At 48.2% G+C, this 27,226-nt stretch overlaps 1 protein-coding gene across 1 annotated transcript in view; it reads right to left on the bottom strand.

Annotated features, from left to right (window-relative positions):
* Nucleotides 1-25,491, bottom strand: part of LOC122746568 (zinc finger protein 420-like) — a 47,163-nt gene extending 21,672 nt beyond the window's left edge. Inside the window, exons 1-6 of the mRNA XM_043992287.1 lie at nt 25,392-25,491; nt 23,147-23,506; nt 20,468-20,544; nt 8,999-9,125; nt 4,852-4,959; nt 169-1,640 (exon numbers count right to left, since the gene is read on the bottom strand). Of these exons, the coding sequence (XP_043848222.1) occupies nt 169-1,640; nt 4,852-4,959; nt 8,999-9,125; nt 20,468-20,544; nt 23,147-23,393 (2,031 nt within the window). The 5' untranslated portion in view covers nt 23,394-23,506; nt 25,392-25,491. The remainder of the gene's footprint in view (nt 1-168; nt 1,641-4,851; nt 4,960-8,998; nt 9,126-20,467; nt 20,545-23,146; nt 23,507-25,391) is intronic.
* Between the last annotated feature and the right edge of the window lie 1,735 nt (nt 25,492-27,226).

The following is a 27,226-nucleotide window of genomic DNA, read 5'->3' as shown; positions in this document are numbered from 1 at the left end:
TACTGGACACAGATAGACCTGGGGCACAGGCCACTATGGCTACACAAACTCAGGGTCCCACTCTGTGACATCTTGACTTGTGACACGAGGCTCAGCCCACGTTCACCGCAGATACCCTCTGCAGTGAAGATTCTGGTGCTTGGTGAGGGCTGCACGCCTACTAAAGGCACTCCCACATTCATCACAGCCATATGGTCTCTCGCCAGTATGAATTCTCTGATGCTGAGTAAGAAATGTGCTCCGGCTGAAAGATTTCCCACAGTCATTACATGCATATGGTTTCTCTCCAGTGTGGGTTCTCTGATGGTAATAAAGGGACTGTCTCTGGCTGAAGGCTTTCCCACATTCATGGCACTCATAGGGCTTCTCTCCACTATGCGTTTGCTGATGACGAGTAAGGAATGTGCTCCGGCTGAAGGCTTTTCCGCATTCACTACATTCATAGGGTTTCTCTCCGGTATGAAATCTTTGATGTTCAGCAAGGGATGAGTGCTGGCTGAAGGACTTTCCACATTCATTGCATTCAAAGAGTTTCTCGGTAGCATGGATCCTCTGATGCTCAGTAAGGTATGTTCTTCGACTGAAGGTTTTCCCACACTCCCTACATTCATAGGGCTTCTCTCCAGTGTGCGTTTGCTTGTGTTGGGTGAGGGATGCGTTGTAACTGAAAGCTTTCCCACATACGTTGCATTTGTATGGTTTCTCTCCAGTATGTGCTCTCTGGTGATAATAAAGGGATGAGTTCTGGCTGAAGGCTTTCCCGCATTCGCTGCATTCGTACGGCTTCTCTCCAGTGTGAGTTCTCTGATGCTGGGTAAGGCACGTGCTGTGGCTGAAGGATTTCCCACATTCACTACATTCATAAGGCTTCTCTCCAGTGTGAATTCTTTGATGTCGAATATAGACGGAGCAGTAACTGAAGGACTTCCCACATTCGTTACATTTATAGGGTTTCTCCACGTTATGAACTCTCTGATGTCGGAGAAGGTTTGCGCTATCGGTAAAGGCTTTTCCGCAGTCATCACACTTATAGGGTTTTTCTATAGTATGGATTCTGTGATGCTGAATTAGGGATGAGCAGTACCCAAAGGTCTTCCCACACTCACTGCATTCATAGGGCTTCTCCCCAGTGTGAATTCTCTGATGTCGGATCAAGGCCGAGCAGTAGCTAAAAGATTTCCCGCATTCATTACATTTGAATGTCTTCTCCACATTATGAATTTTCTGATGTCGAAGGAGGGTAGAGTTATCACTAAAGGCTTTCCCACATTTGCTACATTCAAAGGGTTTCTCTAAAATATGAATTTTCTGGTGCTGAGTGAGGGATGAGCAATATCTGAAGGTTTTCTCGCACTCATTGCATTTATAAGGTTTCTCTCCTGTATGAATTCTCCAGTGTCGAATGAGCTCAGAGCAGTAAATAAATCCTTTCCCACATTCACTACATTCATATGGTTTCCCCTGACTTCCCTGCTTTATGTTTAAACTGCCCTCACTTTCTCTGGCTTTTCTACCCCTAAACTTGGAGTACAAGGGACTATTCCGTGGGAGTCTTTCCATTATCAGCCCCTGGAAAGAGCTTTCTTGAGAAACTCTCTGCTTTGGAGTTGATGCCTTGGCCACAGGCCGGCTCTCTGAGTCTGAAAGGAATAAAAAAAAAAAATGTTCATTATCTTAAGAGAAAAGAAACAGCTACAGTGAAAGGGGATAGGAAAACCGAAAATAATGCCGAGGGGGAAGTATGTTTTTCACAAGTCTGAAATCCATTCAGTGCAATTATGCAATCTTGGAAAACACTAAGGGACAAAAGAGAGGAAAAATGAACAGGGGACAGAAGTGCAGAGGGAGCCAATACAGAAGATGAGAGAAACGAAAGGATTTTTTACATGACATTATATGTATAATTGATATCATATTGCTTATCTTCTCAAGGAATGGGAGAGAAGAGGGAGGGAAAGATTTTGGAATTCAAAACTGTTCCAAATGAATGTTAAAATTTTTTTTACATGTAATCAGGAAACATTTAATGAAATAAATATCATTGTAAAATAACTATTTCTAGAAACAGAAAATAAGTATAATATATACATATAAGATATGTAATTCATTGTATATAATATATTATATAGGCTATTAATAATTAATAATATAATATATAATAATAAAGTAAATAAATATATATTCTTTTTGGTGAGGCGATTGGGGTTAAGTGACTTGCCTAGGGTCTCACACAGATAGTAAGTGTTAAGTATCTGAGGCCGAATTTGAACTCAGGTCCTCCTGACTCCAGGGCCAGGACTCTATCCATAATAAATATATTTTAATATAAATAAAATAAATCTATTCTTAAAAATAGAAAATAAATACAATTCCTTTGAGGGGGGAAAAAGAATGATTGTTGGCTCTTTCGAGAGAGGTAGTATATGGATCAAGGTCAAGATCAGCACTTTCTGGACTGTCTATTCCATGAGGTTAACACACTCCTGCCTCCTTTCCCCATCTGGCTGCACCCTGGGATTGCCTCCTGTCCCAACAGGGCTTTCTGCAGAGAGCAGGGGTTTCTTAGTTTCAAGGTCTTGTTTCTGCACCCCCCGCCCCATATGTCTGGATATTCAGTGCCTGGGCTTCTTGATCTGGTTATTACATGGATCTCTAGCTGCTGCTCTCACATTTTGGGGGGCTTTCCTCTTTCTGACTTGCCTCCTTGTCATTCTCCACAAGCCACAGACACATATGGCCTAGGATGATTCTTTTTTTTGTTTGTTTTTTTAGTGAGGCAATTGGGGTTAAGTGACTTGCCCAGGGTCACACAGCTAGTAAGTGTTAAGTGTCTGAGGCTGGATTTGAACTCAGGTACTCCTGACTCCAGGGACGGTGCTCTATCCACTGCGCCACCTAGCTGCCCCCTAGGATGATTCTTAAGCTTTATTAAGCTGTTATTGTCTGCCAGGCAGAACGTTAAAAAAAATAGACAAGACATCCTCAATATGGTCTTTGCGCCAAAGGAGGTTATAAGCTGCCCGGGCAGTGGTGGGGTTCCTCTCCCTTGGATCAATCAAGCAAAGGCTGGATAAACTTGCCAGAAATGTATGGGGGAGGGTGTCCTGTTTTTTGGCATTCTGTGCATTAGATGGCTTCCGACTTCCCTTCCAAGTCTGCCATTTTGTAATTCTGTAAAGGAAACGTCCTATTCTAGTGCAGGGGTGGGCCAAATCTGTCTGGCCACCTGGTTCTGTACAGCCTGTGAGCTAAGAATGGTCTTTATATTTTTATATCCAACTGCAAAATGTTTAAGACCATTCTTAGCTCTCCAGCTGCACAAAATCAGGCCTTTGGCCCTTAATCCGAAGTTTGCTGCCCCTGACCTGGGGGAGACCGAGAGGACTGGGCTCTCTGTAGCACTGGTCGGTGGGGGGAGTAGGCCTCTCCTGAGGGAGTACATGCTGGGACATCTGCACACTGACCTGACAGCAAAGACCTGTGGCTGCTCCTGAGCTGAATGAGAACAGTGCTGCCCACCTCTCCCTGGCTGAGCAGCACTGTCAGGACAGGGGAGTTCAGATACCAATTGAGAATCAGGGAATGCATGTTTACCAAGATCCCACAAAGTATCACAGAATTCCAGGCTGGAAGGGGCCCTGAGCAGCCATTCAGTCCAACTTGTTACTCCCCCTGCCCCGCAAAGAATGCCTCCTACAACTATCTGAAGGCTGGAAGAGCCAAGGTCTGGAAAAGGGGGAGCTGGGGGACAATCAATTAGGATCCATAAGGCAACAGTCAAGTCACAGAAGGGGGACAACAGCAGAGCCCCTGGCTCCACTCCAGCTCTGCCCTGGGCTCTTAGGCTTTGGCCTGCTGGTCACTCACCATAACCAGGCCGACCAAGACCCTCCCGCCATCTTTATGCCCTGCTCCCACATTTCCCCGCCTGGTTTTCCACCTCTAGTTAGGGGAGCAGGAGTCAAACCAAGGGCACCAGCTGACTCCACTCAGTGCCCCATGATAATCCCAGGGGATACAACCCTGGCTGGCCACCACTCCTCGCACATACAATCCTTCCCTATTGAAACGCCAGCTCCTCCAAAGCAGGGTGGCTTTATATTTTTGTATTTGCATCCTTAGTGTTCAGCATGGGCTCAAAGGCCTGCCCATCCATTCATTCAAGGGGGAAGCCAACAATGGATACAGGCATTAAGCACCAGGGACTGAAGGCACTCTGTCCCAGGCAGGATGCCTTATCTATGGTTCTTGATGGGCAGTGCCTGAGGAGCCAGTCTCACACCAAAGGGGTGAGAAGCAGGTGGGTCTGATGGTCTGATGGGTTACAAAGGGTCTGAAATATGAGCTCTGACGACTTCTTTTTTTTGCAGGGCAATGAGGGTTAAGTGACTTGCCCAGGGTCACACAGCTAGTAAGTGGCAAGTGTCTGAGGCCGGATTTGAACTCAGTTGCTCCTGAATTCAGGGCCGGTGCTCTATCCACTGCACCACCTAGCTGCCCCCACTCTAACGACTTCCAATGCTGCTGCCCAGCACCCCCTAAAATGCCGATGCTGGGGAACTCAGCTTCCCTCCTTCATCCAGCAAACCACAACTCTGCAACTATAGGTGGGCATCCCATTAAGAAGATGGGAAATGGGTAAGGGATGTGCTCAGAAATGAAGGTAAGGCAAAGAGCAAGATATTTTTTATAAGATGATGAGCAGGTTAACCAGACGCCAGTCAGTGAAGGGCCAAAGCTAAGGGCAGACTCAGACGTTTTGAGAAGAGGTCCCTGATCACCATTTCAAAGCTGCCCCTGGCCCTAAATGATCAATTGGCCTCCCCATGGCTTTTCCCTACGTTCGCTCACCTGGGCAGGCCCCTCTTGGGACTTTTCTCTTGTCAGCACCCTGTAGGTTCCACGGTTCTGTCCTTTGTTCCAGACGACAGATGATGTCAGGTTTGGAAACCACAAGTCCTGCTCATGGGAAAAGGAACTCCAGTCATTTACTAATAAGCTTGTTTCAGAAACTCCTTAACACATCTGGCAGCTACCAAAGTAAATGGTGCCCAGGGGGCTTAGAGGACCTGTCCTTCTGGGCACTGACAGTACACGACATGGCACGTAAATGGTCAAACTCTATTCCTCCCGGACTTCTCTGGGTCTTGTTTTCCCTTGAGGATGAGGCACAGAACCAAGTGGTTTGAACGGTCCCTGGCTCAGAACACAGCAGGAGAAGGAAGGATAGATACATCTTCAGAATAATAAGGTCACCCAAAGCATCAGGGAGTTAGTACAACAAGGACTTAGGAAGCTGCCCCGCTGGGCAGCAGCAGCATGGGTAAGATCCGTATAACCACTGCTGTCAGCCTGAGATTCTCAGTCCAAGGCTAATTCCACATAACAGAGCATGATGAAAAGCTGGAGGAGGAACTACAGGCTAAACAAGGCCACATCCCAAGAAAGGTGATGCACTGACAAGCTAGTACCGGAGGGTGTGGTCTTCTGAAGAGGGAAAGAAGACCAGCTTCCTTGTAGTGGGTCAGGTGGGAAGGAGCATAGGGTCATGCCTGACCCACTGGGTACATAGATTCAAGAGGCAGGGTCTACCCTTCCGCCTCTCCCCAGAGAAACATGACCTTGCTTCTAGTGTGGGGAGAGAAATCTCCTTTAGAAAAAACCGAAAAGGGGGCAGCTAGATGGCGCAGTGGTTAAAGCACCAGCCTTGAATTCAGGAGTACCTGAGTTCAAATCTGGCCTCAGATACTTGACACTTACTAGCTGTGTGACCCTGAGCAAGTCACTTAACCCCAGTTGCCTGCAAAAAAAAAAAAAAGAAAAGAAAAAGAAAAAAAAAAAAAAAAAAGAAAAAACTGAAATGGATTAGTTGAAAAATGAACCTGGATTTTATTTTATTCCCTCCAAATTGTGAGATTCTTTCACAGATCAACAGGCAGAAGATGTTTATGCCTTAGAGGATGGGGGAGCCCCAAGACACCTGGGGAGGTTTGCCATCTTGCCTCAGGCTGAAGGCTTTTTTTTTTTTTAAGGCAGAAGATTTTCTTTGATAAAGAAGAAAAGGAGCAGCAGGGTCCCTGAGGGAGATGAGGAGAACCTTCCCCCCATGTTGAGGGGCGTGCTGACCTTAGGTAGGCCCCTGCTTGCTTGCCCAAGTTTCTCCCTAGAATAACTGCTTCTTTCCCTGGTAAGTGGTAGGCTCACAATAATTTTTTTTCATTCATTTTGTTTTAAATGCATGTTTAAAGATAACCGGCCACAGCGAACTGTTTTTTGGAAACAGGTGACGTATAAATCACAACTGAATAGTGGCTGCCAAAAGCAACTTGACCAGTGGGTTTCTGGGGCCAGAGCTGCGTGGATCTTGCTTGACTTGCTTGACAGAGAGACAGAGGGAGCCCTTGCTGCCCTGGGCCCATGGTATGTACCCCATGAGCACTTTGCAGATCCTTCAGCACCAGACACATGGTGAACACCAGCAGCAACATTCTTATTCAGGCTTGTCTACTTGGGTCAGTTGCCAAAAACCAATGGGCCCTTGACTCACTTTTTTTTGGTTAAGGATGAGGGGGAGATTTTGGTATATTTGCAAAGAGATCCCAGAGAAATAATAAGAGGAGAACTATTCACCCTGCTGCAAGGCCCCCAGGCAAGTGGGGTTTTTCTCTCCTTGGCTTCTGGTGATGCTCAGGGGCCACCAAACTCCCAGTGTTCAGAACACCAGATGCTCAGCTGAGGGAAGGTGCAGGGACCGTGTTGTGTCCAATACAGCCCTGAGCCCAAAGTAGAGGTCCAGCCAATGGCATACCCATGGATCTTGGGGTTACAGAATTAGAGGCAGAAGGGGCCTGAGAAGGCGTCTCATCCAACCCCCTCATTTCACAGATGAGCAAACCAAGATCCAGCAAAGTTGAGCGATTTGCCCATAATGGCACAGGTCACAAGGAGCAGATGATTTAAGTCCAGGCCCTGCCTCCAGATGTGGTGCTTTCTAATGCCCCACCCTGAGTGGTTGGCTGAGAAAGGGATGCAGGATTGACACTTCAGTCCAACTCACTCACTCACTTTGGTGGCACTTGGTATAGGAAGGAGGACAGGAGGGGGCAGCTGGAGGGGCATGTGGAAAGGCAACCAAGAGTGAGAGAACCCTCCCAAATGAGCGCTTCTTTTGGGGTGCCTCCCATCCTCAAGGCTTCCCTAATTATCTCAGGGGGCTTCCATGGTGAAGAAGGAAGGGAGGATCCTCTCTCATCTGACCTATGGGCATCCCTGCAGGCAAATACCTTCTCAGGGGAGAAAATCTTCAGGGGCAGTGAGCTTCTCTGAGGAGATCACTTAATCAGCTGGGAAAGGACCTTGAAGAAGCAACCATGGAGGGTGTAAGGGAGAGAAATCCCTGTAGAAAGGGTCACTACAAGAGAGAGGGTCCGTCCTCAGGAAGAGAACATGGTATTTCCCTTTGGAGAAAGGAATCTATTTCTAGGGGGAAGCTGGAGGGGAGGGCTAAGAAAGAAGGGCAGAAATAGCTGAAGGAGCCATAAACGCCGGTGAGATGTTCCCTCTTAAAACCTGGGAAGGGGCAGGGGACCTGGGGGACATGTTGTTAAGATGGGAATCCCCCTCCCCCGACATGGAGGGCCAGAAGCAGAGTGCTGGCCTCTCCAAAATGAGCAAGCAAGTGAGCGAGCAAGAGAGAGAGAGACAGAGACACACACACACAGAGAGACAGAGACAGAGAGAAAGACAGAGACACAGAGACAGAAACAGAGAGACAGAGAAACAGAGACAGAGACAGATAGCGAGGGAACAAGAGAGAGAGAGAGAGAGAGAGAGAGAGAAGGAGGAAAGAGGCTGGTCCCCAGCTACTGGGAGGGAAGCCTCCCCTAGACATGAGGGAGCAGCCAGGAACAGTGGGATTGGATTGGGAAAGGGCTCAGTACCTGCTCACTGAGTGATTCGAGCCCCAGGCCAAATGCTTGGGGATGAGTAAAGGCCCTTGCTAAGCCCCTTGAGGGGGATGAGTTTGCAGGAAGCAGGAGAAGCCAGAGGAAGACTTCCCTTCCCTGATGCCCTGACAGGCTGAGAGGGAGAAACAGGGAGGACAGGAAGGGCCTCAGGATGGGCACATGCCTTTGAGTGGCTGGTTTGGTGGAGAAGCTGTAGCCTTTTCTACATCAGAAATTGTGCTTCGGGGCTCCCAGGGACCAGTTCTGGATTAAGTTTTTTTTTGTTGTTTGTTTTGTTTTGTTTTGAATTCTGTTGTTGGGTTTGTTTTTGGTTTTGGTTTTTTGGTGAGGCAATTGGGGTTAAGTGACTTGCCCAGGGTCACACAGCTAGTAAGTGTTAAGTGTCTGAGGCCAGATTTGAACTCAGGTTCTCCTGAATCCAGGGCTGGTGCTCTATCCACTGTGCCACCTAGCTGCCCCAGGGACCAGTTTTGAAGAACCCTGGGACAGGATGAGAAGAATGTGTGCTCCCAGAGCCACCAGGAGGTCATCAGCCCAGTACCAAGGGACAGCAAGGCTGAAGGAGTCTAAGAAAGCTTGGAGGGAGTTTGCCTGAGTCCCCAGAAAGATGGTGGGAGGAAAAGAAATGAGGTCCCATGTCCATAGCAGGCTGGGGTCCCACCTACCCACTTTGGAGTTCTCGGCTCTGGGCAGGGCCCCCACAGGGGGACCCGAGAAGGATGAGGCACAATACGGCATGCATTTCTTTTCTTTTTTTTTTTTTTTGTGGGGCAATGGGGGTTAAGTGACTTGCCCAGGGTCACATAGCTAGTAAATGTCAAGTGTCCAAGGCTGGACTTGAACTCAGGTCCTCCTGCATCTAAGGCTGGTGCTTTATTGGGGGGCACAGAAACCCCTCTGGCTCATGGCAGGGTTAGGTTAGGTTCCCTGAACCCTCAGACCAAACCTGGCTGGACTCTCGACAGGCCCCCACGACTCTCCACAATCAAAACAGATACCAGGACAGAGTGCCGGAGGAAAGCCATCCTTACCCAGGAAGACCAGGTTCCTGTAGTTCTCCAGCATCACCTCCCTGTAGAGCTCCCTCTGAGAAGGGACTAGGTAGCCCCACTCCTCCTGGGTGAAGTCCACGGCCACATCCTGGAATGCCACGGATTCCTGAAACACCAAAGACATTCCTGCTCATGCTGCCGCCCCTCCCGCCTCCCCGCCAGTCTAAGGCTCAAATGGCCACCGAAGAAACGCTCTCACCGCGTGGGAGAAGAAGCAACCTCTCTACCGGCAAGCCGCCTTCCAGCTCTGGAGCTACAGCTAGGACGGGGCTGGGGGAGGAAGAGCAGGCGCGTGCGCTCATTCACCGCTGGCCGAGCTACAAGTCTGCTAGCCCAGCCGTGGCTGGGTGTCATGCAAGAAAAATGACAAAACTCGTGCACTCACTACTGGGTGATGCCCCAAAGAAGTCATTGATAGCAAGAAACGACCCATCTGGACAAAATTGTTCATAGCAATGTTAGTTCAAAAGCTTGGAAACGTACAACAAGCCCAGCTGGGGAAGAGCCGGACAAACTGAGGTGTAATGAGGGTAACAGAATGGAGGGAGGCTGTGCTACAGAGGGAAGGGCACCACCTCCAGAGGCAGAGGACCTGGGTTCAAATCCTACCTCCTGTGTGACCATGGGAAGCTATCAAACCCTGCCGAGTCTCAGTTTCCTTAACTGTAAAATGGGCAGATTGGGTGAAATGGCCCCTCAGGCTCCTTCTAGTTCTCAGTCAGTGATTCTATGAGTCCTATACCATAAAGAAGGATGATTATGAAGACCCCATGGCTACATGGGAAGACTTGTATGAAATGATTCAGAAAAAATAAAGCAGAACCAAAAGAATAATACATACCTGTGACTAATGGGGAAAATGTCAAGTCTTATGCTCAGGTTTTTAAAAATCCACTTCATAGGGGGCAGCTAGGGGGCGCTGCAGTGGATAAAGCACCAGCCCTGGATTCAGGAGGACCTGAGTTCAAATATGAGCTCAGACACTTGACACTTATTAGCTGTGTGACCCTGGGCAAGTCACTTAACCCTCATTGCCCCACAAAAATCAATCAATCAATAATTAATTTAAATTTTTTTTTAAGTATGATAAAGGGGCAGCAAGGTGGCACAGTAGATAAAGCACTGGCCTTGGAGTCAGGAGAACCTGAGTTCAAATCTGGCCTCAGAAACTTGACATTTATTAGCTGTGTGACCCTGGGCAAGTCACTTAACCCTCATTGCCCCACCAAAAAGAAAAAATCCACTTCATAAGTATAAGAGAAGCTACAGGGGCAGCTAGGTGGCACAGTGGATAGAGCACCGGCCCTGGAGTGAGGAGTACCTGAGTTCAAATCCGGCCTCAGACACTTAACACTTACTAGCTGTGTGACCCTGGGCAAGTCACTTAACCCCAACTGCCTCACTAAAAAAAAAAAAAAAAGAAAAAAAAGAAAGAGAAGCTACAGTTACTTAGCGGCAGCTAGGTGATGCAGTGGATAGAGCTCTGGGCCTGGAGACAGAAAGACCTGAGTTCAGTTCTGGCCTCAGACACTTCCTAGCTGTGTGACCCTGGGCAAGTCACTTCATCCTGTTTGCCTCAGTTTGCTCATCTATAACATGAGCTGGAGAAGGAAACGGCAAACCACTCTAGGATCTTAGCCCAGAAAACCCCAGATGGGGCAACAGAGAGTTGGACACAACTGAAAGACTAGACGACAATAGCAAAAATGGTTAATTAACAGTAGCTATGAAAAGGATTTGGTGTTTTGGGGAAATAGGTGCTCAGTGTGCCTCAGTGGTACAAGTATTGCCTTGGGTTACACAAAGGGAAGCTCAGCACTGTGGAATAAGGAGGCACTGATGCCTGCTCTCTGCCCTGCCCAGACCACATCTGGGCACCACATTTTGGAAAGGGCATCGATAAGCGAGGTAATGGCTAGAGGCTTACGAGAGAGGGTCAGCTGGAAGAACGAAGGACATTCAGCCCAGCCATCTCGAGTGTGAAGGTCTATCAGATTTGTCTCACTTGACCCTTGAGTAGAGTAAAGTGAAGAAACTGCAGAGAAGCAGACTTAGGCATAACATAAAGAACAAACTGGCTAAAACTCTGAATGACCCAAAAGAGGAATGAGTGGCTACTGTGGCAAGTAGTGAGCTCCCCATCACAGGAGGTCTTCAGGCAAAGGCTGGGTGACTGGAGGTCCTTAAGGATGCCCGTTCAGATGCACAGGATGGCAGCTACGGCTCCTGCCAGCTCTGAGAGTCTGGGATTCTGCTTTATAACCATTCAGTGAGGAAGCTGAGTTACACGGGGCTGTGAAGCAGCGGCCCTCCCAGAGAGGCTGCCTCGCACACTACAGCAGTCCTGTGGGTGTCAGAGGTGAGGAGAACAGTGGAGGTGAAGGGACTTATTCCTGAAGGGCACCGGGATGGGGGTCTGAATGGAGCCAGATCTCCCCAGATAGTCCAAGTCTAGTTTCTAGTTCCAACTACAGAACTAGCTAAAGAAAGGACATTCATCGTAACGAAAGGCCTCCAAGAAGACACAGCACACAGTCTCAGTCCATAATTTCACAAGAAATAATCCAGATTATTGTCTAATACATAAGGAAGACAAGTTTAAGAAAGTTATTGTGTCCATTCAATCCAACTCAGCAAATACTTCTTTTAAAATTATTTTTCTCGTATTTTTTCTTATCAGCAAATACTTCTTTGGTTTTTTTGCTTGTTTGTTTGTTTGTTTTGTTTTTTTTGGTGGGGCAATTGGGGTTAAGTGACTTGCCTAGGGTTACACAGCTAGTAAGTGTTAAGTATCTAAGGCCGGATTTGAACTCAGGTCCTCCTGACTTCAAGGTTGGTGCTCTATCCACTGCGCCACCTAGCTGCCCCAGCAAATACTTCTTAAGGACCTACTCTGCGCAGGCCACTCTCCTGGTACTGGAGACAGAACAACAAAAAAACCCATACAATCTGGGCCTTCAAGGGGCCAGCTGTCCACTGGGGACATGTTGGCTGTGATGGGGCAAAATGCTTTAGGGAAAAGTGAGGAGATCCCCTTTGGGGGGGATTGGGAAATGCTTCCTAGAAAAGGTAATTGTCAAGGCTGGCCTTCAAGGGGTAGGAGTTCAGTGGGCAGAGATAAACAGAGTTCTTTCCAGACACGGGAAACAGCCTAAACAAAGCTCTAGGAAGATTAATATGGTCAGCTAGGATTGCTGCCTGGATGGAAGCAGACCCCCAGCTGCCAAACACCTATTTTTGCAAAAATCTCCAATGCACTCCAAAATGAATAATGATCCAGAAACTAGAATAATGATGAGAAACCAGAGTTCCACCCCAGAACTGCAGAAATGTTGTCCAGAATCCCACAGGCAGTCTGGAAGGAGCCTGCCAACAGAGCCAGGGCCAAGGTAAGCAAACAGAACGGCAGCCTCCCAGCAGGCCAGAGACTGGTCAGAGGAACGGGCTGTCTTCAAGTCTGCATCCAGAGACAGCAAGGCTCCTCCTCAAATGCCTGAGAGCGGTTAGGCTTTCTGGGCAGCCTTAGGGAGTGTCAGGGACTAGACTGGGATAGCCCAGGTGACCAGGGCTGTGGAGGCCTTAGCACTCTGTCCTGAGATACCACAAAGGCCCTGGAAAACCAAGTGCTTGAAACCTCAGAGATGAAGAGGCACCACACTCCGGGAAGAAGAGGTCAGTTTAAGTACCCAGGTATCCCAGGCTGAGGCCAAGTAGAGCCAACAACCCCACCCAAAGAGTGCTGCAAGGAGTGGAGCCTGGCCCAGGCACAAAGACCCAATTCAGGAACCAAAGCTAGAGAGTTGAATAAATCAAATGTGATACCAATTAAGTATAAAAAAATTCTTTAAAAAATCAAAAATGCCCAGAAATCTAGCCTAGGAGAAAGTTACTCTAAGAAGGGACTCAAAGGAAAAAAGAGATTTCCTATAAGGACTACATAAATACTTGGAAGAAGAAATAAAGTATAAGATTTAAAAAAATAAAATAAAGGCCTTAGAGGAGGGAATTAGGAAAAACTAGTTCAGAATGGAAAAGGGGTAAACCGTACCCAAGAAATGGAATTCCTGAAAACCAGAATAGATCAAACAGAAATCAATGATTCCACAAGGCAGCAAGAAATATTAGAACAAAACCAAAAGCTTAAAGAAATGGAAGAACATGTAAGAATATCTGATATCAAAAACAAATGGGTTAGGGGGCAGCTAGGTGGCGCAGTGGATAGAGAACCAGCCCTGGATTCAGGGGGACCTGGGTTCAAATCCAGCCTCAGACCCTTGACACTTACTAGCTGTGCGACCCTGGGCAAGTCACTTAACTCCAATTGCCTCACTAAAAAAAAAAACCACAAACCCCCCCCCCAAAAAAAAACCCCAAATGGGTTAAGGACAGAGAGCTTAAGAATCACCGAACTCCCTGCAAACCATAATAAAAGAAAAGCCTGGACAATATATTTTAAGAACTCATAAATGAAAACATGTTAAGATATATTGAAATCTGAGTCCTGATTCTACTATAAACTATAGAAGATATTGGCATATAATATTTCAAAAGGCAAAAGGTTGAGGCTTAGAACCAAGAACAGACTACCTTGCAAAGCTGAGCATAATACTGGTGGTAGGGGGTGGGGAATGGATCCTTAATGAAATAAAGGACTTTCAATTATCACTGATCAATGAACAAGAGTTAAATGGATCTTTTCCAGCATAGAACAATCAAGAGAAAGGTAAATTTATGGGAACAATCTGAATAGTCTGTATGATAATGTCACATTCTAATAGGGGAAGAGGAAGCAAGCATCCCTTCAGAGCATGGAGGAAGCTAAATAGGAAAAACAGGATCTGAGAGTAGATGAGTTCTGTTCTGAGGGTTTTAAGAGGGGAAAGTGGAGGGAGGGCAAAAGGAATACACCAATGTAGAAAGGAGGAAGACAGGGCTAGAACTCGCTATATAATTGGGGTGAGTAAGAAGGAGAGTATGCAAACGCGGAATGAGTGGTGGGGGAGCAGGCATGAGATGAACTCCTGTCATATCTGAAATGGTCAAAGGAGGGTTGAACACACACAAACATTTTGCTGGAAAAATGCAGTACATCAAATTCAATAGGGGAACAAAGCGGGAAAGGATGAGGTTAAATGGCCACCACTCCTAGTTCTCCTCCTCCCTCTCTGACTGTTCCCTCTGTCTCCTTTTCTGGCTCCTTCTCTAGATCACTCCCTCTGACCCTAGGTATCCCTCAGGGCTCTGTCCTGGGCTCTCTTCTCCCTCTAAACTACTTTACTTGGTGATCTCATCAGCTCCCATTGATTTAATTACCACCTCTATGTTGATGGTTCTATTAAAATTATTTTATTTTAATTTTTAAAAAATTATTTTTAATTTTTATCAATTACATGTAGAGATATTTTTTGAGTTCCAAATTTTTCTCCCATCCTCCCTTCCCTCCCACCTCCCAAGGCCAGCAAACAATTTTTTTGTTTTGTTTTGTTGTTGTTTTTTTTTTCAGGGCAATGAGACTTAAGTGACTTGCCCAGAGTCACACAGCTAGTAAGTGTCTGAGGCTGGATTTGAACTCAGGTCTTCCTGAATCCAGGACCAGTGCTTTATCCACTGCACCATCTAGTGGCCCCGCCAGCAAACAATTTGATATAGGTTATACATTATTATCATGTTAAACATATTTCCACATTAATCAGAACAAAAAAAAACAACAAGGAAGAATAAACAAGAATAACAAAAACATGCCGATGATTCTGAAATCTACCTTCCCTGCCCCAAACTCACTGCTGACCCCCAATCTTGAAGCTCCAATTGCCTTCCAGACATCTCAAACTGGATATCCAGTAGACATCTGAAACTCAGCATCTCATTATCTTCTCTCCTAAACCTTCCCTAATACTGTTGGGGGCACCACCATCCTCCCAGTTCCCCAGGAGTCATCTTAGGAGTCATCCTCAACTCCTCACTATCTCTTCCCACTTTGCTCCCATATCTAAGCCATTGCCAAGGCCTGTTGATTTCACCTTTGTGGCATCTCTCCAATATCTCCCCTTCTCTCCTGATACTACCTCCACTCTGGCTCAGGCCCTTATCACCTCACACCTGGACTACCACAATAGCTGCTGGGAGATCTGCCTGCCTTTGGTCTCTCCCCTCTCCGATCCATCCTCCATTCCACCACTAAAGTGATTTTCCTAAAGTCTAGATCATCCTACTCAATAAACTCAGTAGCTCCCTATGCCTCCAGGATTGAATACAAAATCCTCTGGACAGCATTCAAAGCCCCCCATAATCCATCACCTTCTACCTTTACCATCTTGTTACACCCTACTCCCCCACACTTACTCTCTCTTTTTGGGGGAGGGCAGGGCAATGAGGGTTAAGTGACTTGCCCAGGGTCACACAGCTAGTAAGTGTCAAGTGTCTGAAGCCGGATTTGAACTCAGGTCCTCCTGAATCCAGGGCTGGTGCTTTATCCACTGCGCCACCTAGCTGCCCCACACTTACTCTTTAATTTCCTCTTTATGCCCTCTTCATTTTCAATCAATCAGTCTTTGTAAATCTCCTTATCTGGGGACTTGGATTTGGTTATTCTCTGTATTTTGATAACTACCAATTCTTCAAATCAACTGAAGAACTACAAATTATTCAAATTTAAATCTCTCCCCTGAGTTTATTTCCCTGTCACCCATCCAACTAACACCTCGAATGTGGCTTGTCCAAAACTGAACTTACAATTTTTGCCCTTAAATTCTCCCCTCCTGATTTCTCATTCTGTCGATAGCAACCCATCTTCCCAATGATGACAGTTTGAAATCACAAACTCATCTAGGACTCTCCTCTCTCCCACCTTCCATGGTCAATTAATTCCTGAGTCCTTTTCATTCTATCTGCACATTATTTCTCAAACCCACCCCTTTTAGCTATATTCATCTTGCCTCATCTTAGTTCAGCCTGAATCACCTCTTGCTTGAACTGCAGCAATAGATTGATTACTTATTGGCTCCTCCCTACTTCTTCCTTCAACTACCAAATTCATCTTTTCAAAAAATTCTAACCCTAGACATCTTCAAAACTAACTATTTCCATAAACCCCCCAAAGAAGATTATATATGAAAGCACAGCTCTCCATTTCATGCCACCGGCTTTATAATGAACTCCCCCTGTCTCACTAGAAGAAAGCTGATGTCCTCCATAGGACTGGGGTGAATCGTGAGCTTGGCTTGACCAGACCAGATGCCAACAAGATGTCCCATGAGGGGTATCCAAGAGGCAGCTGGTGAGAAAGCCCTGGAGCTCAGGAAAGAGACTGGGGCTGGACAGATGAAGCTGTGGGTCATTGGCATCAGGATGACAACTGAAGGCATGGGAGCTAAGGAGGTCACTGAGAAGGTGGAGGAGAGGAGAGGAAAGGAGAGGAGAAAGAGGGAAAGGGGGAAGAGAGAGAAGGAAAGAGAAGAGATGAGAAATAAAAGAAGAGAGGAGGAAGAAGGGAAGAGAAGGAATGGAACAGAAGGGAAGAAGAGAAGAAAAGAGAAAAAAGAAAGAAAGCAGAAAAGAGAAGGGAAGAGAAGAGATGAGAAAAAAAGAAGAGAAAGAAGAGAAGAGAAGGAATGGAATAGAAGGAAAGAAGAGAAGACAAGAGAAAGCAGAAAAGATAAGGGAAGAGAAAAGAAAAGAAGAAATGAGAAAAAAAGAAAGAAGAGAAGAGAAGGGAAGGGAAGGGAAGAGAAGGAATGGAACAGAAGGAAAGAAGAGAAGAAAAAAAAGAGAAGAGGAGGAAGAAAGAGAGGAGAGAGCCCAAGACACAGGATGTAGGACATGGCGGATGACCCAGCACATCCAGGAGGAGAGGGTCTCCCTCAAGTTTGAGAAGACTGGAAAGATGAGACAGGACCAGGTCTTGAATAACTTACAAATGGAGGGCTTTTGGTCTGACCCTGGAAGGAACAGGGAGCCGCCGGGCTTGTCTAGTACATGTGTGGGTGTGAGTGTGGGGGACCACATCAGACTTGCTTTAGGAAAATCCCTTTGGGAGCCGTGGGGAGGATGCATTGGGATGGGGAGAGGCTGGAGGCAGGGAGCCCAGACAGGAGGCTCTAACAGTCCAGATGGGATGCAGTGAAGGGCAGAAGCAATGTGAAGAGACTATGGAGGATGGTGTGAGGGCAGAAGGGACAGAACTGAGCAAGATTTGGGGGATGGTGCGGTCAGGTCCCAGAGGATGGGGACTGGGAAAAGGGTGCTGTCCATGCAAGGGGCAGTGCTGGCTTTGGAGGGAGCCCCTTCCTCAGCTAGACGCAGCAGGAAGGATGCACCTGAGGCGGGAGTGAACTCCTAGAGAGGCCAAACAGCCTGGAGACCTCTCAGGGGCCAGATTCCCTTCCATGGGAAGGAGCTGAGGTCAGGAGAAAGTCTGCCAAGGACTTTTAGGCACAATCAGGTTCAGTGCAGGCTAGTGGAGAGCGACTGCTCCAAGTGGTCCCTAGCCTGTGCCCCATGGTCCCCCCAATTCACATCAGGTGCACATAGAGCTAATGCTGCTCACATCTAAGCTTCCCCCCTATCCCCTGACCCCCTTCACAGTGGCCAGGAGAGAACCTTATCCTTGGTGGGCAAACTCCCCTCTTTGCTGAATCTTTTTCTTACCTCTTCCCTACATCTCTTTACTCTAACAAGGTAGAGGGGGCACAATGGAGAGGAAGCAGGAACTAGAAAGTCCTGGGTTCCAATCCCACCTCCCTTCTCAGTAGTGGGGTGACCATGTCCCGTAAGCTCTGTGTCAATCTCCTCATTCGGAAGTAAGGGTAATGACAGCACCCCTCATAGTTGGCTGTGAGGATCAGAGGAGATGCTGGGAAGGAAAGTGTTTTCTCAGCTTTAAAGCTTTCCATAAGCCCTCCCTAGACTCCTGCCCCTACCCCTCAGCTCCCTAGGCCGACTCTGGAGGAGCCCTCCCCTCTTCTTCTGCCCTGGGGCCTCAGGGAAACTAGGAGGATTAGCCCCTTGGTGCTTGGCCCCACAAGCAGGGCATGGGGCTGGTTCCCAGACTTCAGCTCCTTTCATTTTTAATCAGGGCCCTCCATCTGAACTATTCTCCCATTGAATTATCCCCTCCAGCCTCTTGCCCCTAGATCCCTGCTCCCCAAGGGCAGCAGCCTCAGCAGTCCTGTGCCTGATGTCATCATTAAGAAGGTCAACATCCCCACAGATGACCCCTGCAACACCCTAACGACACAGTTCTTGGATCCAAGGCTCTTGATTAAGGCCACCATTGACACCAAACCCTCGCCCTTGGCCTCATAGATTACCGTTCTGCTGGGCACAAACCCGGGGAGCTGAGAACAATGGACTCAAGAACATGTAGAACAGGACAGCCCAGATGGGAACCTGATCTTGAGCTTTGTCTCTCTTTCAGTCGGGGTAGGGATTTATGGGGGGACGTGGGGCTAGTGACACGATTATTAAAAAGAGAAAAACAGAGGGTCATTGAAGTATGTTTTGGGGTGCGCAGAAGGAAGGCAGGAAGGAAACACAAACAAGCAGGATAGCTTTGAAAGTCACATGCTGAATGTATTACACCCTTAAAATGAAAAGCAAGCTGCACAGAGTAGATCCGGGGCTGGGGGAGGAGCTTCCTTGTTTGCTGTAAGTTGTATAAAGAGATGCTTGGGGGTTTTTTTTTGGGGGGGGTTGTTTGTTTTTTCTTTTTGCGGGGCAATGGGGGTTAAGTGACTTGCCCTGGGTCACACAGCTAGTGTCAAATGTCTGAGGCCGGATTTGAACTCAGGTCCTCCTGAATCCAGGGCCAGTGCTTTTATCTACTGCACCACCTAGCTGCCCCTGGGTTTGTTTTGTTTTGTTTTGTTTTTTTTTGGTGAGGCAATTGGGGTCAAGTGACTTGCCCAGGGTCACACAGCTAGTAAGTGTCAAGGGTCTGAGGTAGAATTTGAACTCATGTCTTCCTGAATCCAGGGCCAGTGCTCTATCCACTACGCCACCTAGCTTCCCCAAGAGATGCTTATTTTACAGAAGGCATGGTGAGGCCTCCAGAAAAGCCAAGGAGGAGAGAAGACCCAGCCCGGTGAATGGGAGTCAGGAAGACCTGGGTGCCAATCCTGCCTGCTACACTTTCTAGCCTGGGTGGGCCCAGGCCCATCTCTCAGAGCCTCACTCGTCTCCCCTATAAAATGGGGATAATCACAGCTACCTCACCAGGCTAGTTTGAGGCTGACACGGAAAAGGCAAAGTCTAGCAATCTTAGAGCCCCCACCCTAACCACATCCCCCTTACGGGTCCTCTCTCCCCACTGAGTGAGCCTCGCTCTTTTCCCAACCAACCTACTCCTGGGGGCGGCTGCTCCTCTCTGAAGCCTGGTCTGCGTGCTCAGTCACAGGTGTGGACCCTCAACACAAGCCTAGGCTCTCCACAACACCCATCACAGAAATCCTTGATGTGGGATGGCTCTGCCCAGGAGCCAATCGCCTTTCTAGGCCCAAAGACACTCCCTGGCCTGTGTCACCTGGGAACCCAATCCAGAAATCCCCTTCAGACACCACCAGACCCGTTCCTCTTGGCATTTCCAGCATCCTGTGCCACACAATTCAGGACCCCTCTTCTTTTCTGCCTTCAAGGACAAGGGGCTATGAAGACTCTCTACTCAGAACAAAGAGCTTCATCTTTCCCCACAAATGTGTTTCCCAGACACGTTCCATGTCCAAAACTGACCTCATGGTCTCTCCCCAGTGGCCTCCATGAGACGTGATCAAGGAACAGAAGAGGCTCAGGTCTCCTCTGTGGCTCTAAAGGGCAAAGCCAAGATCATACGGGAGGGAGCTATAACAAAAGTGGGGTGAGCCTCACATGGGGTGAGATGCCTTCCACTGAACTGTGGATGTCTGCTTGGCGGTCAAGGGTCGAGCAATCCAGCAGCAGTCTCTCTGAGTCCCCAGCTCCTTCTAAGACCCTGCTTTCATTGAGCTCAAGCATCTTCAGAGGGTCCTTGATGCCCCCCACCTCAAGGACAATGTCCAGCCCTCTGAGATCTCTCCAGACTACACTGGTTCTGGCTTCTGCCTTCTCTTTCATTGGCCCCCAACACGACCCTTCTGCTTCAGCCAGACCCTGCACCCACATGTACAGCCATTCCCCGACCCTCCCCCCATCTACAAGCTCCTGGTCATTATCTGATGAGATATCATCAGTGAGAATCATGCTTCCTGAGGGCAGGAGTACAGCACAGACAGTGGCCCTGGAAATATCAGCAGGATGAGTGAGTGAAGGATGAATGGGTGTAAAAAAGAGAAGGCCCCAAGGAAGGGCAAGAGGCAAGCCAGGAGACTTCCCCGTGGACTCCGCCATCCACCAGGGGCTGAGGGTCTTGAATCTCGCTGGGGAGAGTGGACAGACATGTGTCCACTACCTTGGGATAGGGAAGAAAGCCTCACTCACCTGGGATCCAGCTGTCAGAGGCCTTTCTTCTTCTGGGATTCCCTCCCGATGAAGAGCAGCATCCTGGAAAGGAAGGCCTAGGAGAGAAGAAAGACGCTGTGAGAGACACAGTCATGGAGGTGTCAGCACTGGGTTTGGCAACCATCACCCCACCATGTGCGGGATACTGCAGTAGACGCTGTGGAGCCTCTGCCCTCCTAGAGCTTACAACCTGCTCCAGGCTCACCTCTCCTCCTGCTCCCCACTGGGTCAGGACTCCATCTGCCCCAGCAGTCCCAGCAGACTGAGGAGGAGAGTGCAGGCTAGTCCACAGAAGCTGGTGAGGGGGAGAGCACAGGCTAGCCCACAGAGGCTGGTGAGGGGGTGAGCACAGACTAGCCCACAGAGGTTGGCAAGGTGAACATGCCACTGGATTAAGTCAAGGCTAGGGACCAACAGACAGGAAGTAGACTGATCGTCCCCTGTACCGTTCAGATCAAATCTCCAAAGTCATGGACTGTCACTGTGAGGGCTAGCTTTGCTGAACTGTGTTTCTGTTACCAGAGAAGGCTTGGGATTGGAAAGGGAGGAAGAGGTTGGAAAGAGGAGGGCACATCTACAGATTTGTCTGTGGGGTAACAACATAGGGAAGAAAGAATTTGTTTTAAAGAATCGAATGCAGTTCTAGATATGGAAGTGTAAGAATGACATTGACTAATGCAATTTCTGTATATAGATGGATATATACATGTATGTATGTATGTGTGTATGCATGCATATACACATATAAATATGTATTTATATATATAAATATGAAGAATTCAGAGAAGCACAGGAAGACTCACATGAACTGATACAGAATAAAGGCATCAGAACCAAGAAAACAATTCACATGATGATGGCTACACCCTCAAAAATTACTCCCTGATGTAAAGCACAAGAATCCAAAACAGAATGCTGAGTAATTCTAATGACCAAGCTTGGCTCTGGAGAAAAGGAAGGGGTCTATGGGTGAGAAATACTGCATGCCTTCTTGTCAGACCTAGCTGTTGTGTGGTCGGTTTTGTTGGAATTACCTTCTTTCTCACTAATTGGGGCGGCTAGATGGCACAGTGGATAAAGTACTGGCCCTGGAGTCAGAAGGACCTGAGTTCAAATCTGGCCTCAGACACTTAACACTTACTAGCTGTGTGACTCTGGGTAAGTCACTTAACCCCAATTGCCTCACACAAGAAAAGAAGAAATTACCTTCTTTCTGTCTCTTTTCTTTTTAGGTCTGGGTTACAAGGGATGTCTCACTGGGGAGAGGGAGGGATATATTTGGAATTGAAGGTGATTAAAAACCAAAGGTATCAATAAAAATAAGACTAACAAACAGAAAGCTATTGACCAAATGGGACACTTCCTGGGGATGGCAACCGCCTGGATGGTACAAGGCCTGGAGCAATGAGGAATGTTTAGCTTGGAAAGGGGAAGAGCTAGGTCTTTGTCTTTAGACACACAAAAGGAAGTCCACCAGCCATTAACATGCCCCTTCATGTTGGTGTGCCTGATCCTGTTTTCTACTTTTTCTCCTATGATTTCATGGTTGGCACTTAAACGTTTGCTGAACATTGGAAATGAATCTGGAAAAGGGATTAGGCCTTTGTGTCATGGCCAAATACAGAATTAGGACCATCTTCTTTAACAAGGGAACCTAACTTTTCACCTTCCTTATTCAAAGGATATGTAAGGAATCCATTTCCCGAATCCTCTGGAGAAATAACTTCTACAGGACCTGACTTTTGTTGTGAAAGAGGCTGGGCGGCCTAACAGGGAATCAAAGCATCAAGGGGCCTGGATTCTTCTCCAGGATCTAACATTAACTTGTTATGTGAAATGATGAAATTTGCTTTATAGCTGCTGTTTCCTCATCTGTTAAAAAAAAGGGGGGGGGGGGCGGCGGCGGCCGGGATCACAGCATTTCCCTTCTCTGTTTCAGAGAACTCCCAGAAGAACAAAATGAAATCACAGACACACCAAAGGCCAAATAGGGTTTAAAGCCAGGCTGGCACAAAAACCTTTGGAGGATGAGGTTTCCAAGTGGGTGGGGACACGGCCCCGTCCACCAGCCCCAGTGACCTGGGATGTCCCCGTGTCTGGAATGTTTTCCCTCTCCAACTCCGCCTACTGATTTCCTTGGCTTCCTTTATGTTTCAATTCGACTCGCATCTTGTACTGAAAGCCTTGCCCTGCTCCTCTTAAGGTTTGTGATTACTTCCCATTTATACCTTGCCTTGTATATATTTGTTTGCGTGTTGTCTCGCATTAGATTGTAAGCTCCTTGAGGGAAGGGGCTGCCTTTTGCCTCTTTTTGTATCCCCAGTGCCTGGTACATAGTAGGTGCTTAACATGTGTTTACTGATTGAGTGCTGCCTTCAAGTCTTAGCTCAAGCACCACAGCACCCCTTCTGAGATCCCAATTTACTTTGTGTCTATTTTGTACATTGTGTTTGTCTTTCCCCAGTAGGATGTAAGTTCCTCCGGGGCAGGGGGTGCTTTAACAAATGCTCATCCAGGCATGGAGCCCAGGGCCTTTCCCTTCTCATGGGCCCCCCTCCCCAGATGTCTGTCCCACTCATCCAGCCCTGGGCCTCTATCACTCCTCCCAGTAACTTTCACTTCAAGGATTCTTGTGGTATTGAGTCTCAAGGTACTCACTGTGGCCTGGATGAAGCGGTGCCTTTGCCCATGTGCCTGTCCTCTCAGGCACAGCAGATAAAGTTGGCTCTGGCCTGGGTCCTGCTCTTTCCCAGGCATCTCTGGGTCCTGTCCCGAAGCACTGCCCGGGGGGCCCAGGGGCAGGCTTGTGTCCTTCTAGGAAGAATTCTTCATGCCCTGGAATGTCTGCTTCCAGCTTCACTATCAGGAGGTCAACTGGTTCCTGCGGGGTCAGGAGCACGGCCATGGCCTAGCACTGAGGCTATGTTCCTTTGGGAGGGACCAAACTCCCTGGCTAACACAGAGGGATGTGGCAGCTTCGAGCACCCTCTAGAACCCTGCCCAGGTGGCCAAGAGACCCTGAAAGAGGTAAAAGATGCACAGGGTGAGCACCAGACAGCAGTTTGGCAGAGATCTCAGTTAAGCCCCCATAGAGCTTCTGCTGGCCAGCTAGGGGGCAGTGGGAAGCCAGGTGGTGTAGTGAATAGAACACTTGGCCTGGAGTCAGGAAATCTCAAGTTCCTGAGTTCAAATCCAGTCTCAGACACTTCCTAGCAAGGGTGACCCTGGGCAAGTCACTTTACCCTGTTTGCCTCAGTTTCCTCATCTGTAAAATGAGCTGGAGAAGGAAATGGCAAACCACTCCAGTATCCTGGCCAAGAAAACCCCAAATGGGACCGTGAAGAGTCAGACGTGACTGAAAAATAAATAACTGCAACACAGTTTCTGCAGAAGTCATATACAAAGAAGCGTGCACCTGTATTCTGGTGAAAACCCACATTTACATGGGTAGCAGAGAAGATAAAGTTCTATGACTCTTCTGGATACAAAGTCACACCCTGACACTTCCTTAGACCATAGCCCTTTTCTTACAGCAAGAAGATAACCAGCATTTATGTAAAGCTTCAAAATTTGCAAAATACTTTACATACATTATTTCACAACAATCTGGCTGCAGGGGTTTTTATACCCATTTTACCAATAAGAACAGTGAGGATCAGAGAAGTTAAGTGACTTTCCTGCAACCACAGAGCTAACCTCAGTCAGGATTTGAAATTGCCTCTTTCCAGTTCCAAGTCTAGCACTCTACAGAGGGTCAAAGCATCCAGTGGCCTCAGGGGCATTGGCACACAAGCTGCCAGCCCTCCCAGGTCCCCAGACATACACTCACACAAATACAGAATCACTGAACCCAAGAGGGTTTGGGGAGGAAGGAAAATGTGAAAGGAGGTCAGAGAGGTTTTGAGGAGGGGAAGTAGGAAGAAAGCCTGGAATAGGGAGGCAGGAAGGGAAGAAGAGACACTAGGAAATGGGAGGGATGGGGGGCAAAGGAGACAGGGAATGGGGGGGGGCAAGATGAGGTAAGGTTGGTGGGAGACAGAAAAGGGGAAAAGAGGTAGGATTAATGGGAAAGGCAGAGACATGGAAGGAGGGGGGAGATGGGAAGAGATTGAGGAGATGGAGAGGGATGGGGAGATGATGGGGTGGGATGGGGGAGGTGGGAAGGGATAAGGGAGATGGGAAAGGATGGGGAGGGATGAGGAGATGGTGGTTTGGGGGAGGAAAAAGAGATAGAGAAGATGGAAAGAGATGGGGAGATGATGAGAAGAGATGGAGGAGATGGGGAGGGATGAGGGAGATGGGGAGGGATGGGGAAGATGTGGAAGGGATGGGGGAGATGGGGAGGGATGGGGAGATGTGGAGAAATGAGGGAGATGGAGAGGGATGAGGGAGATGGGGAGGGATGAGGGAGATGAGAAGGGATGGGGAGATGGGGAGGAATGAGGGAGATGGGGAAGATGGCCGTTTGAGGGAAAAAAGAAGAGGCAGAGGAGATGGAGAGGGATGGGGAGATGATGAGAAGGGAGGAGGGAGATGGAGAGGGATGGGGAAGATGGAAAGGGATGGGGAGATGGGGAGGGATTAGGGAGATGGGAAGGGATGGGGAGGGATGGGGGAGATGGCCATTTGGGGGAGAAAATAAGAGATAGAGGAGATGGAAAGGGATGGGGAGATGATGAGAAGGGATGATGGAGATGGGGAGGGATGAAGGAGATGGGGAGGGATGAGGAGATGGGGAGGGTCTATTGGGGGACAGATGGGGAGCATGGAGCAGAGCAGGGGGATGGTGGGTCACTGGGGAGGATGGGGGCGATGGGGAAGGGCTGGCAGGGGCATATACAGGGGACCTCTCTCGTCTCCGCGGGTTGGCGCCCCCCGGCCCAGGGCTCCCTGCCAGCGTCACCTCAGCTGCTGCCACCGTGGTCCAGGGCTCTCTCTGGCAGCCCGCACCGCCGCGCCTGCGCAGGAACAGCTCTAGGGAAGCCAGTCCAGGCTAGTCCCAGAATCCTCCTCACGCTGTCAAGACCTTCGCAGGGGGACCTGTGGCCCACGTGGGTGAGACTGAGAACCAAGGATGCTGGGAAGTGAAGTCCAGAGGGCTTTAGCGCAGGCGCACTGCCGCATTGCTGGGCTTGGGAGTCAGAAGTGGGAGCCCCTTAGAGCCAGTGCGGGTGGAGGCTGGGGTGTTGGATGAGATGACCTTGGAAGTCCCTTCCATTTCTAAATGTAGGAGTCTACGAACCTCTGGGCCATGCCAACGGTTCTCCCGGGGCACTAAAATGCATCTCTAACATCCCAGAGAGCATCCCCATGCTCATTCTCTGCAGGATGAGCAAACCCAAACAAAACTCCTTAATGGGCTGCTGTCTCTATGGGGGTGACCAAGGCATCTCCCTTGACTCCGAGCTGATTAACATTTTAATCAAAGGCTTGAGAGGCAGCGGTGGCACAAGTAGATGGAGAGCTGAGCTCTTGGGTTCAAGAAGTCCTGGGTTCAAGTCCTACCCCTAACGCGGGCTAGCGCAGTGACTCTGGGCAAGTCACTTAACCTCCCAATACTCTGAGCCCTAGCTTCTTAAACTGGGGGTCATGACCCCATATGGAATCGCTTAAGTGAATGTGGGGGTCGTGAAAAATTTGGCAACAGTAAGAGGTTATGAATGCCTATTTTATATACCTATATACCCAGGGTTGTGTAAAAATTTCTAGGGCTAAAATGGATCGTGAGTGGACAAAGTCTAAGAAGCCCTGCTCTAAGCAACTCTACAAGTATAAATTGCAAAGCAAGTGCCAATATGCGTATGTAGAGACAGTTCTCTCATTTGGAATTCCCTACACCAATGAAAGTCAACATGCATTTATTAAGCACGGTGCTAAGTGCTAAGGATACAAAGAAAGGGAAAGTCAGTCCCTTCCCTCAAGGAGCTCACAGTCTAACGGGGGAGATAAACTATGAGCGTACAAAATAGACACATAGTAAATTGGAAGTAATTTCAGAGAAGGTACAAGCATTGAAGAAGGCGGTGAAAGTCTTCCTGTAGAAGGTGGGATTGTAGCTGTGATCTGATGGAAGGCAGGGGGTGAAGATGAGGAAGGACAGCATTTCAGGTTCCAGGGAAAAACAGAGAAAAGGTTCCAAATGAGGAGGAGTGTGGTGTGTATGAGTGAGGAATAGCCAAGGGGCCAATGTCCACAGGATCAGAGAGTACTGGGAGGTGAGTAAAGAGTAAGAAGATTGGAAATATGGGAGGGGACCAGGCTATGAAAGACCAAAAAAACAGAGGATTTTATATTTGGTCCTGGAGGTGACAGGGAGCTACTGGAATTGATTGAATGAGGGTAGGGTGGGGAGGGGGGCTATATCCTATTAGATATAATCAGATCTGCACTTTTTTTTTTTTTTGCAGGGCAAAGGGGGTTAAATGACTCACCCACGGTCACACAGCTATCAAGTGTCAAGTGTCTGAGGCTGGATTTGAACTCAGGTCCTCTTGAATCCAGGGCCAGTGCTTTATCCACTGCACCACCTAGCTGCCCCCCATTTGGGATTTTCTTGGCAAAGACACTGGAGTGCTTTGCCATTTCCTTCTCCAGCTCAGTTTACAGATGAGGAAACTGAGGCAGATGGGGTGAAGTGACTTGTCCAGGGTCACACAGTTAATAAGTGTCTGAGGCTGGATTTGAACCCAGGAAGATGAGTCCTCATGACTCTAGGCCTATGGCAACACCAAGGTACCT

Source organism: Dromiciops gliroides, chromosome 3 (genome assembly GCF_019393635.1).
Source record: "Dromiciops gliroides isolate mDroGli1 chromosome 3, mDroGli1.pri, whole genome shotgun sequence".
Taxonomy (NCBI): Eukaryota; Metazoa; Chordata; class Mammalia; order Microbiotheria; family Microbiotheriidae; genus Dromiciops; species Dromiciops gliroides.
This window is presented reverse-complemented; position numbering and strand designations above follow the sequence as displayed.